The 14,321-nt window shown below is 38.9% G+C and overlaps 1 protein-coding gene across 1 annotated transcript; it reads left to right on the top strand.

Annotated features, from left to right (window-relative positions):
- Positions 1 to 4,817: 4,817 nt before the first annotated feature.
- LOC131225542 (CASP-like protein 1E2) lies at positions 4,818 to 10,109 on the top strand. The gene is made up of 2 exons (XM_058221079.1): positions 4,818 to 5,234; positions 9,659 to 10,109. Exons 1-2 carry the CDS (start codon positions 4,984 to 4,986, stop codon positions 9,987 to 9,989), a joined length of 582 nt encoding a protein of 193 aa, XP_058077062.1. The 5' UTR covers positions 4,818 to 4,983; the 3' UTR covers positions 9,990 to 10,109.
- Positions 10,110 to 14,321: the final 4,212 nt, after the last annotated feature.

A 14,321-nucleotide genomic window follows, 5' to 3' on the forward strand; every position in this document is an offset into this window, starting at 1 on the left:
CAACATTCTTCCATTTCGATTTTCTCATGGATTCTAGTATATTTTTTACTTTTTCTTTTATTTTTGAGTTGGCTATGACTAGATAATCTCTTACCTAGGGCTAAGAGGTAAAGCTATAGTTTATTTTGATGCTTCATTTGTTTTGATTCTTGTTTATATTGAACGTCATTGATTTCTAGTTTAAATTTAAGGAATATTTTTAGTTTTCTATGATCTATTGTGACTGAAAATACAATGGATGTTGTGATAGCTTTGAATCTTTTCTTTTCCTGTTTTGAGATCGTGAGATTGGTAAAACTCGTGATTCACCATCATCTCCTGTGCATGATGAATGCATGAATTCCCTTCCAATCATCATGATACTCCTTCATTAAGGACTAGATCAATGAACAGTCTAAAGATTTGATTTAATTACTTCATCTTCTAATTGGATAGGATAGGACTCTGATTCCAGTTGTGTTTGTTGAATCAAGTAAAGTAACATCCTAATAGCTAGAAGTGGATCCTTGACACTCTAGTTTCCTTTTAATTATTGATACTTTATTCACAATTCCTCTTAAGTATTCCAGAACTCAATTTAAATCCTTTTTTAGTTCTAGTTCTAGTTATTTTCAGATTATGTACAAGTTTAGTCCCTATCGATTTGACCTCAGTCTCACCGAGTTATTACTACATTGCAACCCTGCACTTAGGGTTGTGAACATATATATAGACACACACACACACACACTAAAACTATACACTTATTAATCAACGATACACTCTAAATAAAAATCAATCACACATATCACAAATTGCATACTTTATGTACGCATGAATGTATTTATACATGAATGTTTAGATGGATACAAGTGTGCATGTATGCAGATGCATACATGTGCACCAAAATCTCAGGTTATTACATTCTACCCCCCTTATAAGAATTTTGTCCTCAAAATTCAAACACACCCAACGTGTGAATAGGAGACGATACTCCTCCTAATTAATGGTATGTTTAAGTGTCTATTAAGTTCCATATATTGTAGTGTTTAAGTCGGTGCAAAAGTGTGTAAATCGTTACAGGATAACATCTTAAAAGAAAAACTAATGTTACTGAATCAAATAAACTAATTACTGTAATTGAACTACAAGCTTTATCCCATAGCCTTAGCTAAGAGATTAGCCTAAAATAAATAATATCTTAAAAGAAATACTAAAAAGATAAACTAAATTTGAGAGATCGAAGAAGAACGACGGCTCCTTGGAAGCTCTACTACCCCTAAGTCTTTCTCGCAAGCCCTAATTCAAGTCGATGCCTCAAATCTAATTTGTCTTTTTAGTTTTTCTTTTAAGATGTTAGTCATGTTGGGCTAATCCCTTAGCTAAGGCTAAGGAATGAAGCTTGTTGTTCAATTACAGTAATTAGTTTATTTGATTCAGTAACATTGGCTTTTCTTTTAAGATGTTAGCCATGTTAGTCTTTGAGCTTTTATTTCTAAATTTATTGCGCACTTTGGGTACAATGAATGTTTTTGTTTAACAATTGTTTAGCTTGAATTAGAGAATGATTCAATATATATAATTGATTGATCTGTTGTCACATAAGGGTGCATTAGACACTTTTAATTCCCTATGATTGAGATTTGATTGCTTCATAAGAGAATCATTTAATCGAATTCATATTCTTATTGGTGTTGATGATTAGTTTAACATAATTATCTTCCAATTGAATAGGATAACACTCGATTCCAATTGAGATATATATTATATCAATGAATTATGAGATATTGTGATTATTATAAGTAAATTCATGGATCCTTAGTATTTTATTTATTATTATTTTAAAACCCTTTCCTTAATCATTGGATTAAAAATTCAAACAACCTATTACCTTTAAACTAGTTCTAGGTTGTGTTCCCCATTCCCCGAGGATACGACCTCGATTTCACCAAGTTATTACTACATCGCAGTACTGCACTTAGGGCTGTTAAACCTTGGGTTCGATCATCTATTGTCAATTCGTGAAGAAACCTTTATGGCACCGACTACAAATTGTATGAAGAATTGAGCATTTTAGTGGAATGACGAAGCTGACATAAGCTTTACTAAAATCAAACATAAATTGTCCAACCCCGGTTCTTGTACTTCCCAACTTTGACAAATTGTTTGGGGTTAGATTTTATACTTACATATGTCAGAATTGGAGGGACTTTTGTCATAAGAAGGCAAGCCAATAGGCTTCTACAACGAGAAGCTTAGTGATGCCTGTGAAAAATGGTCAACATATGAACTTGAATTATATGCAGTAGTCCAAGCATTGTGACATTTGAGCCATTACTTGATTCAGCAAGAGGTCATCCTTTACATAGACCATTAAGCTCTTAAATTTATAAATAGTCAAGTTAATGTGAGTCATGTACATGCTAAGTGGATTTTATTCTTATAGGAATTCACATTCGCACTGGAACATAAAGTCGGGTAGCAGAATAAGGTGGTTGATTCACTTAGCCGATTAAGAGAAATCCATCTTGAATATGAGTAATGAGGTTGTTGGGTTCAACTGCCTCAAAGAGTTGTACCCAGAAGAAGAAGACTTCAAGGATGAGTAGATTAGATGTCAGGAAGGTCAGCCCAACGACCTCCATATTCGGGATTGGTTTATCTTCATAGGAAATCAATCATGAATCCCACGAAGTTCCTTGCAAGAGCGCATTATCCAAGCGCTAGACCTCAATGGTTACCCATTGCGAGACAAGACTATAGCTCTTGTGGAGGAATAATACTACTGGCCACAGTTGAAGTGTGATATGAGAAAAGTGGTACAACGATGCCATATATGTTAGTCTTCCAAGGGGCAGTATCGGAATATGGACTTATACACTCCATTGTTTGTACCCGGTGGTCCTCGAGAGGACTTATCCATGGATTTTATGCTTAGTCTACCGCGGACCAAATGAAGTATGGATTCGATGTCTGTGGTGATGAATAGATTTTCAAAGATGGCGCACTTTATTCCATGTAAGAAGACTCTTGATGCTACATATGTTGCAAACTTGTTCTTTCAAGAGGTTATGCGGTTACATGGTGTTCCTAATTTGATTTTCTTATTCACTTTTAGAGAACTTTGTAAAAGCGATTTAACACCCAACTTCAGTTCAATAATGCATATTACCCGCAAACAGATGGGCAAACTGAAGTGGTGAACCGTATGCTTACAAACATAATTCGGTACACTTCTGGAGATAAACTGAAGTAAGCCTTGGCTTAGGCAGAATTCACGTTCAATAACATGTTGAATTGTTCCACCGTTAAGTCCCCATTTGAAGTTTTGTACAGACGAGTGCCTCGACATACTTTGGTTCCTTTGCTCAAGCTCCCGGACATGAGCGTTGCTACAAAATATATGGCAAACTGAATCATGGGCATTCACTCTGATGTTCAGGCCAAGTTGCAAGCTTCCAATGAAAAATACAATGAGTTGGCTAACAAACATCGGCGCCCGAAGGTGTTCGAGGTGGAAGACTACGTGATGATTCATTTGCAGAAAGAAAGATTTCTGACTGAGATGTACAATAAGGTGAAAAATAAGAAGAATGGATTGATACATATCCTTCGTAAGATCAATGACAATACCTATGTGGTTGATCTTCCTTAAGACATGGAGATCTGACACACATTCAACGTAGCAGATCTGTATAAATATCATGAACTGACACCGGAAGATAACTCGAGGATGATTTCTTTTGACGTAGAGGGGACTAATGTAAAATGGGTCGACGATTCGTTCATGTCTATGATGGATCAAAGAAAATAAGCTAAGAAGAATTAACAATATTTAACATAGTTTGACCAATTGGGTCGACGAGTCAAAATTCTGCTAGAAATTCTAAAATTGTTGTTGGACAATTTCTGCCTGTTTCCACAGATCAACAAATCTGGTCGATAGTTCGAAGGCCCTGTTAGATAGATCACTCAATTGGATTGACATGTCAAAATTCACAGAATTTTTAGTTTTATTCTTTAGACGTTTTTAGCCATTTCGATCAATTGACTCAACCAGTCGACGACAGGTCAACCGACGTAGGAATTTGCATGTATTTCAAAATTTATTTTCTTATTCGATTAGAACTCTTTTTATTATGTTTTTATGATTTATTTAGAGTTATTTAAATATGCTAAACTCATTTTTATTATTAAATATTAATAAAAATTCTCAAAAATAATTTATTTTTCTCATGGCTTTGAAAAATCTTTCTTATATATTCAAGAGGATCTCGTAAATTCAATGCGTTAATTGACCGATGAAACCGGTGATCGACATCACGTCCTTCCCTGCGTCGTTTGTCTATCAAGCCCACAATAAAAACAACACCAATCCGCTCTCGTTTGTCTATTGAGCATACAATGAAAACAACACTACCGTATTAACTAATTGGTCGGTTATCCATAGCCATCCAAGTTCCAAAACCACCTGCCAGCTCGACCTAATTCATGATGAGCTCACCCACGTTCTAGTGAGATACCTATGGTGGAAGGCCTCTGACATATCAATATCCAAGTTCAAAATAGCTATTGGTCCTGGTAAGAGACACTTGTGATCCACCAAAGAGCCAAAGTAGAAGTATTTTCCTTTTCAATTGCAAACTACAGAAAGGGACATCCACCAATTGGATTGGTATGACCATTTGATCAGTTTGGTTTGTAAGGTCTGTTCAAAAAGAAAAAAAAGTTGTCGAAAATTTCAGACCATCCTGATTGGTAAACTTGCAATCTACGTCCTAGTCCATAAGTCACCACCATTTAAGTTATGGTACATGAACGCACATCTTAGTCTCATTCTTTTAAATTCTGCAAGCTTCCACTACTCTGCATATTTTCTCCCCATCTATATATACTACTCTTTCTTCGGTTTGTGAAAGCCTTTCTTTCCTGTATCATAGGAGCACTTCTTTCATACACCATAACTCCGTGTATAATAGCTAAAATTTCTTATTACTTAGTACTATGGATTCCCAGTACAAGACTAACAATGATGGGGGAGAGAGCCGGTCGATCGATGTCAAGGTAGCTAACCCAAAATCCATCAGATCATCGGACTTCCTTCTTCGTTTTCTGGCCATAGCGACTACACTCACCGCAGCTATTGTCATGGGCGTGGCCAATGAGACAAAGACCGTTCCCATCACTCTTTTGCCTGGCGCCGATCCGATATTCATTGCCGTGCCGGCTAAAATGCGCTACTCATCTGCGTTCATGTAAGACCTACTTCTAGATTTCGCCTTCTCTTTCCTTCTTTTTTTTGTTTTTTTGTTTTTTTTTTTGTTTTTTTTTCTTATAATTATTTTATTGTTTGGTTTAGAGTGCATTTTTTCATCCAGAAGAAGGTTAGAAAGTCAATGGTACGAAAAGATAGAGACGAAGAGTTGTTTTTTCTTTACATGTTGACATTTGGGGCATATTTTGATTAGAAGAATTCTTAGTGAGGAATTTCTTTTATTCTCATTTTATATAGAGACTTAGTGGCACTTAGACATTGAGTTTTAATTATTTAATGATTGGTAAGTTTTAATTATTTAATGACCGGTAATCTCAACTATATGTAATGATTATTTCTCAGGACATCATGAAAATATGAATTATATTTTTATGAATCTTGAATCTTGTTTTAATAGCAAGTAAAAATCACATGGTGCCCTGGTAGTGATCACTCTATATATATATATATATATATATATATATATAAGGCTACCGGTTACTTCAACGGAATTTATCTCTTTAAATTTAAATTTGATAATTTTATTTATTTATTTATTTTAATTCCAACAGGGTGTCTCTTTGTTTTCTTGAGTCAGACCTTGGCCCAAAAATCTCTTCCACGAGAAAAATCCCAGTAACCAAGATCAGAAGATAAGGGATCTATTGTTGTAATTTGTTTATTTTTTCTAATGTTCTTTTGTAAGACATATCTAAGGGAATTAACAGATTTGTTTGTTGTTTATCTAGCATGGACATCCATGGTAGTGCCAACCAGATGCTGCACTGGATAAAGCTACGATAGGGCTATTGTGTCCATGGCCACTTGTTGGATGGCTAGGATCATCCGATCAGTGCGACCTATGGACTATTCTGTATCCACAATAGAGATCACATTAACGGTCTGGATCGCCGTTTATGGATGTCATGCATGGTGGATTAGCGCCGTCCATTTTGTAAATGGTGAGCGTAGCATCTTGGAGATAGCACCCTTCCGGGTGACCATTTACACCCGTTGCACCTTCGGCTTATTTTAGCCGGAGCCTTCTAATGATTTTGAGTCAATGAGCATTAATGGGCCGGCGGATCAGGTGTCTTCCCAGGACGGTGCGGCCCTAACGACGCGGATTCCCAGCGATAGCCTTTGCAGGAAGTTCCTGCCCTGGGAACTTAGGTGGAGCCCACCGTGACGTTTGTGAGAAATCTACTCCGTCCATACGTTTTGTGAGATCATTTTAGATTATGGAGCCAAATTTGAAGCCGATCCAATACTCAAGTGGGCCGAAAACGTGAGGATTGAACGTCCACAGTTGAAATACTACTGCAGCCGAAGAAGTTTTGAATATGGTTAATATCTGTGTTTTCTCAGTTCATCCCAGTAGGAATGAAATTATGAACTGTATGGATGGCATGTAAATATCACTGTCCACCGTAAGGAGGTTTCAACGGTGGAAATTTTCCTACCCACCTTTTCCTTTGGTAAGGCTTACTTGAGTCTGGGATCCTACTCACTTTTCGTCTCGAGAAAATCAGCTCACAAAACGAATGGATAGGATATATTTCTCAAAAACACCACGATGGCCCCACCTAAGCCCAGGAACTTCTGGAAAAGGCTTTCACAGGAAATCCGCGTCCGGCCGTTACCGTGTGGCCCGCATTTATGTATGTCTTCTATACCCACGCGGTCCATCCGTTTTTTCCGGATCAGTATAGGTAATGGGCAAAAATACAAATAAAAAAATGTAACAAATCAAAATTTCAGGTGGACCTACAAAGTTTTTATTGGTAGGATATTCAATCATCGTTGTTTCCTATAGTATGGGCCACCTGAAATTTGGATCTGCTTCAATTTTTGGATCATGCCCAAAAATTATCTGTCAAAACAGGTGGACGGTGTGGATATAGTCATATAGAATACACACATCAAGGTGGGCCCCACACTAAGGGCCATACCTAGTCTGCTCCTGAGCATCACAGCTACCCCGACCCCACCATTGAATGGCATGCAGGTCGCAGATCTGGGCTATTCATCATGGAGCATGCACTGTGAGAAACTATGAAAAATATTAATCCTCTAATCAGACAGCTCATGCTTGCGTGAAAAAATTGGACGGTTATAAAAATATTTTCGCAGTAAGAATTCAATACAGATTTGTGGTCTACTTGAAAAGTGTACTGCCATGAATTTTTGTATATGGAATGCTCAAAGGGTTCTCTACCGAATTAATGGATTAGATTGGACACACACAAACGATTGATGGATGGCTTGGATAAAACACATACATGACGGTGGGTAGGATCGAGTCAGTCCTGGCAGTGGTAGGACTCAATCTACTTCCCTGTACATTCCACTGTGAAATCGGGACTTTAAAAAATAAATAAAATAAAATAAAATAAAAATCAAGCTGATCTTAGCCATCAGTGGCCCACCACTTGATTTTGGAGGTTTTTTGGTTGGTCCCCAATGCTTGCATTGATGAATTATTTTTATTTTTATTTTATTTTATTTTTGTTGTCGTTGTTTTGTTATCTGGTTAGTACACAACACTGTCATATCACACTTCACTGTTAGCCACCCCAGCTAGGATTGACGCCGAGTGTTGAAATGAGGTACCTTTCACTCAGCCTACCACTTGAGCTATGGATCTGGGTGTCATTGATGATTGAATTGCCCTGCACTATTTTATATTTATAGTGGAGGGACTCAAGTGTCTTAGGTGTCATTTATAAAACCAAACAATACAAGGGTATTTTGGTAAGGATTGTTCATGAGTCAAGCTGGCTCGAAAAACTCGCTTGACTTGGCTCAAGTTAGTTCGGATGGACTCGGCTTGAATAGCCGATTCGGGCCGTGTCAAGCTAATTATTTGAAGCTCGAGTTGAGTTTGAGCCGAGTTCGACCAAGGGGCATTGCAACTCGACTCGAACTCGAACTCGACTCGGCTCGATTAATAAATATATTAAATATTATATATATATATATATATATATATATATATATATATATATATATATATATATATATATATATATATATATATATATATATAAGTTTTAAGTTTTAAAATAATTTTTTAAAAAAAAATTAAAAAAAAAAAAATCAAACCCTAAAGTCTTTACCCGACCGCATGCACTCCTCTTTCTTTTCCCTTTCCCTTTATTGTCTTTCTCTACCCGCTGCCAGCTGCACACCTGCCCGGACCACCACCGCTAGTTTTCATTTCAGCTCCACAATAGTATGATTTTAATCTTTTGAGATCTACTTCTTCGGCAAGAAATCTGAGATGGGTTCTTCTCAGATTTGTTAAAGCTTCAAGGAAATTCAAAGCTTTGTTTGATTTTTTCATCGGATTTTACTTTGATTTTCTTAAGATTTTTGATTTTTTCATCAATGGAGGATGATTAAGAACAGAATCCATTACTCTTTTACCTAACAAACTCGAGCTCAACTCAACTCAAACCACTAGCTTAACTCGAATTCGACTCAACACCTTTTGCAAACAAGCCAAGCTTTAATGTTGAGCTCAAGGCCGACCTTCAAAATCTCACTGTATTTAAGATAGCAACAATGTTTTTACAGGTATTTTATCAAACACCTTCTAAGCAATATAAAAATCAAGAAAAAAAAATGATAATAGTTTCATATACATACCTTCCTTGCCACCAGCCACATTTTGTTGGATCATTTCATCAAACTGTTGGTGAGCAACATCAATATCAAAGAAACCGAGTCACCAAACTGGTTCAATCCGAGTTGAGTTGAGCTGGCGCCAGCTCAAACTTAGCTTGAACTCATTTAAAAATCAGCTCGACTTGGCTCGAATTCGGCTTCGAACCGAGTTGAATTGAGCTTTTTCAAGTCGAGTTGAGTCGAGTAAGCTAACTGAGCTAGCTCGGTTCGTGTACACCTCTACGAGGGAGCAGATTAGGTAGTTACCCTTAACGTAGGGCCCACCTTGACGATTTCTTATATATCCATGTGGTCCATTAGTTTTTTCCAGCACATTTTAGGACTCACTGAGTCTTTGCTTGACGGGTCAACTCAGAAGGCTCACTGCGTCTTTACTTGACTCGATCAGAATTAATAATTAAATTGAAAATTAGATTAGTGATAAATATTTGGGTTCCAGTCCTTGCCCGAGTAGTAGACTCTAAGGAGTTTCAACACAAGGTCTTGGGTTCGAAACCCATATTTGGTGAAATCCCACTACGGGCGTCCAGTGTCTAAAAAAGAAAATCACGGGTGGTCCCCATCCCCGATGAGTCGCACCGGAATGTATTTCCCAGTGACTCATTTCGAAATCTGGTTGAGTTGAGTTGACTCAGGTGAGTTCAAGTTGGGTTACCGAGTTCTACAGCTATAAATATACACTGTGTGTACTGAGATGGGTGTGTACTGATATATTTCGTTTGGTGTGATTCGCAGATACTTCGTGGTGGTGAACGCGATCGCATCTGCGTACGCGTTATTTTCCCTCCTGGCGACGATGGCGGGTGGCAAGGGATTAGCACTGTTCATCATAGCCCTTGATCTGATGATGGTGGCCCTTCTCTCATCAGGCAATGGGGCCGCGGCAGCCATCGGCGTGCTCGGTTACAATGGGAATAAACACGTGCGGTGGAACAAGGTATGCAACGTGTTCGACAAATTCTGCCGCCACGTGGCCGGATCCCTGGTCGTGTCCCTGATCGGAGCTTTGGCATTCCTCTTGCTTGTGCTCTGCTCTATTTTGAATCTCCACCGTAGATCTCGGTAGACCAACGTCCTGATTTTCTTCTTGATTGTTCTGCTCGTTCTCCGTCCATGTTTATCACTTGCGTGTAAGCTGTGTTACTCACGATGATTTCGTGCTTTGTAGTGACTGTTCAGTGCTCTACTTCTCGCTTGATTAGTGTGATTCATCGACCTTAAATGTGGCATGCTTGATAGGAAAGATCCAACCATCAAAATACATGGACCTCATTATGGATGGATACAATCTTGGCCCTCTGGGACCCACCCCACCTAATTGTATGTGGATGATCGGAGCCGTCCATCTTTTTAGGAACTCCCTGGATGGACGATGGTCAAAAGTATCACATTAACACATGATCTTTGATACCCTGCACATGTGCCATACTAGCACGTGTGCAGATAATAGCCTACCAATGTCGATGCATAGGACGCCCTACATAGAGGAACCATGGTTAAATAACCGTTGATCCGGACCATCTAGTCTATCAACGGTTCACATTTGATAAAGAAAAAGGTAGAATATTGAACTGTAAAACTGCTTATAATATAGATGAGTGCCTGGGTATCAAGTACACACAGTGGGGCCCATTTGAAGAATAGCTTGAATTGACGATCCATGGGACCAATGTGGCCGAGTTTGGGCTCAGCAATTTAAGATCGTGGATTGGACCCGGGCCTGAGTTTTAGACCCGATAAATAATTGGGCTGAAATGGGCTTCCGTTTTCCTAAAACCTTGCAACCAGGCCCAGCCTGGCCTGACTTTATAAACAACTGTGGGCCCAGTATTGATCTGGTGGGACCCGCACGACCCAAGGGCAATCCCATTGCCAACACACGTTCCAACTTGGCACGTGTGTAGGATCATGAGCTGTTCATGGGGTGGTCGCCGCGAGCATTTGTGCTGCCTTCAGAATCAGGTGAGCAGCGCGTGCAAGTATAACAAAGTCACCGTTTTGTTGTCATTTTGATATCCGTTCATTTCTTCTAACGTGTGGCCCACCTGTCAATTGTTCAGCCGGATTTATGGGCTACAGTATTTTGGATGGGATCACCATATGAATGCCCAGAACCAGGACACGTGCCACCTTATCACATACGGCGTGTTTACATGTGGCACATGGATGTGCATGTTTTACGGTGGGGCTTCGGTTTTCTTTAAATCGGGTATACAATTAGGTAATCCCGACCGTTATTCTGGTGGAACGCAGATCAGATGAGCCATATCCTAATGATCTGCCCAGTGGGAGAATCATCGCTCTTCGGTCGGTGCATTGAACGGCGAAAGGCAGAGAATGGATGGCAGTTTTTTTTTTTTTTTTTTGGATTATACATCCTTGAAGGTAGTGGATTGGCTGGTGAACCCTGGACCAGCCAGCTAGCTGTAGTGCTGGGCAAGGGACGACTCGGACTCGTCCGACTCGTTCAGACCGACTCAACCTGAACCAAATGGGTTGGTCTGAACCAAGAAGGCTTCACCCAATCCAAACTCAAATCGAGTTGAGTCCAAGTTACATAGTAGCTCGACATGATCCAAAACGCGATACAGTCAGACTTGACTCAATCTGAAACCCTACTCGACGCAAATTATATATATATATATATATATATATATATATATATATATATATATATATATATATATATATATATAATAAAAATCAGTTTGATTTAGAAACTTGGGTGGGACATTTGTGTAGGCCCCACCTTGATGTATGAACCCAATCCACGCTATCCATTCCATTCCCCAACTCATTTCCAAGCTCAGCAGGCACCCACCACCATCACCACCCTCCTCCTCTCTCTCCTCTCTACTCCCTCTCTCCGTCCTCTTCCAAGCTTGGCAGCCACCCACCACCATCACCCTCCTCCTCCTCCTCCTCCCCCTTCTCTCTCTCTCTCTCATCTCTTGATCCGACTCGGTGCCAATTCGACTCGACTCAATACTTTTGAAAGGGTCAGACTTGGTCCAAATTAGTCCAAGCCAGACCTAGACTCGGATCGGGTCAGGCATGCTGGACCCGGTACCGAGTTGGGTCGAGTTTGGGTCAGGCCTATTTTAAAACCGAATTGAGTCGGGTCAACCCTAACTCGTTCCGACTCGACTCGATGCCCAGCTCTAGCCTAGCTGGTTGTGAACAACGCCTGTGTAAGGCCCGTACTTTTTGTCCCCACAATGCAGCATGTTGTGTGGAGAGAAGGAATGGACGTTTGTGCCTACGTCACTTTTTAGGGACACACTTTGTTGGAACTAGTATCCTAAAAGTAATGTGTGCTCTAATCCATTAATTGTGTGAATATAATTACAAAAATCTCAGCCACACATTATGATGAACATGAGTCTTTGGTGGATATCCCATTAATCCTTAAGTATATAATATTTCCTTGAATCTCCATCATAGATTTATCGAGGAGTGATTCCTTTGATAGTCCTTGAGAACTTGAGATTAGACATAATGGTTATTGGCCTGCAAGAGTCATGGTCCATGGATTTCAATACCTTGTTAGATCATGACCGTCATAAGTGCATGGGATACACATGTAGACATCAGTTCATGAGATGTACGATCATCTTATGTGATGAGACTGACTTGGGTTAAGATGGACAGTCTCTAATCGGGAACTATGTTGGTGTCAGTCTATGCCTTACCCTTACCTTACACAAGAGTATGGGTGTGCCATGAACAAAGGATCCAAGTTTGGACCTTTGGTCACTTATATTAGTGGATTGAGATCAAGTCAACAGTCTAGGGGATTCATTAGCCCGAACTGTGATCGTGAGATCATGACCTGATGATACACGAAAGATAATTGATCATTAGACCTGAGGACATGTAAGGATCATGATCTTCATTGGTCAGCTCTGGCTCTTCCTATAAGGTCCATGTAGAGGCCAATAAAGTGGATGTAGCTAGGTACTTCCATTAGGAACTATTAATTCTTGCACGTCCAACAAGGGATCTGCTGGTTTGCATAAGAATGTGTTTATGTCTTGAATAAGAATATATTAGGAACCCATCAAGTGATTTTTCTACTAGACCCAACACTCTAATTGTTTTAATCGGGTTTTCAAAGGTTTTAACCGTTGAAGTTTTGTTTTAATCATTAAAACTTCTTTGATCACATGATGGTCTAGATCTGATAGTCCACCTTTGATTGGCATGAGATAAGATCATTAGTGGATGATCATGGAAGTGGAGGGATTAGATCATGAGTATATGCATATATGATGCAGATTGGCATAGTTCCCTCACGGTAGGTTATAAAGTCATGCATAAGATGGCGGAGTATGGTATTCCCGTGAAACCCTAACTTTCTCCTCTTTTTTTTCTTCATTTTATCACAGAGGAGATGAAAAACGAGAAGCCCTAAACACCTTTCCCTTTAGGTGTGCAAATTAGAGAAAAGATAGAAATATTTGTAGAGAGAGCATAAATGAGTTTTTTTTTTTTTTTCATATTCTCTATCTCTATGTAGTCCATCATTTTGGATAGTTATGGAAATTCCTTGGCATGTACTAGAGAATATTTGTTGGGTTGTCTAAATCTCTCTGGTACTAGGATAGATCGAGGAGAGACATTCTAGTTTGGAAGATTATAATTGCAATTAGATCGATATATATCGTCAGATTTAGGTATCATGTAACTTTCTCAAGTTAGTTATTCATTCTAAGAAATTGTATATGATCATATTAGAGAAATCTTATATTAGGATGTCATATTTGAACTTGGAGAAAATCAAATTCCGCTATGTAAGTTTGATGAAATCCCATCAGATTGGTATTGGAGTGGTCATGTTCTACGATCATCGTTGATTTCTATTTTTCCTAGAAATTCCAATGACTTCATTAAGAAATGAGAATCAATTAAATCGTTGTCCTTTAAATGAAGATTGAACTTGTTTTCTTTTCATGTCGATGGGATTTTTTTTCCATATGAATGGTGGATTTAGATTACGTGGGTTGGGCGTAAATAGGCCATGATGTGAGATTTCATGCAATAGATGGTCCTCATTAATTATATAAGATAAATCTTTAATGATCTTGTTTTTTTTTTTTTTATATATATGAGAGTTTTAACACACTAGTCATGGGATCCATGAGGTTTATAATGAAGCGTCCAGATTGACCTACATGGTTGTTCAAGTCTGACATCGTAGATCATGTGTCCCTCATCATCCATTTTGTTTCTATGGGCCTTGATAGTTGAATGGGGATTAAATGTGATGAACATGAGGATTGTAAACGTGAGAATAAGGATGCACTAAGTGGATCTACTATTATTGGCCCAATGTGTCACGCCCCAAACCCGAAAATCGGATTCACAGGAATCCCGATCTCCGAATCCAGTGTTGACA

The sequence above is a fragment of the Magnolia sinica genome, chromosome 14, assembly GCF_029962835.1.
Source record: "Magnolia sinica isolate HGM2019 chromosome 14, MsV1, whole genome shotgun sequence".
NCBI classification, from domain to species: domain Eukaryota; kingdom Viridiplantae; phylum Streptophyta; class Magnoliopsida; order Magnoliales; family Magnoliaceae; genus Magnolia; species Magnolia sinica.

Bases quoted from the DNA above. Each gene is read 5' to 3' on its own strand.
- LOC131225542 (XM_058221079.1), top strand. From the start codon at position 4,984: ATGGATTCCCAGTACAAGACTAACAATGATGGGGGAGAGAGCCGGTCG. The intron at 5,235-9,658 runs GTAAGACCTACT...TGTGATTCGCAG, and splicing joins CGCTACTCATCTGCGTTCAT to ATACTTCGTGGTGGTGAACG.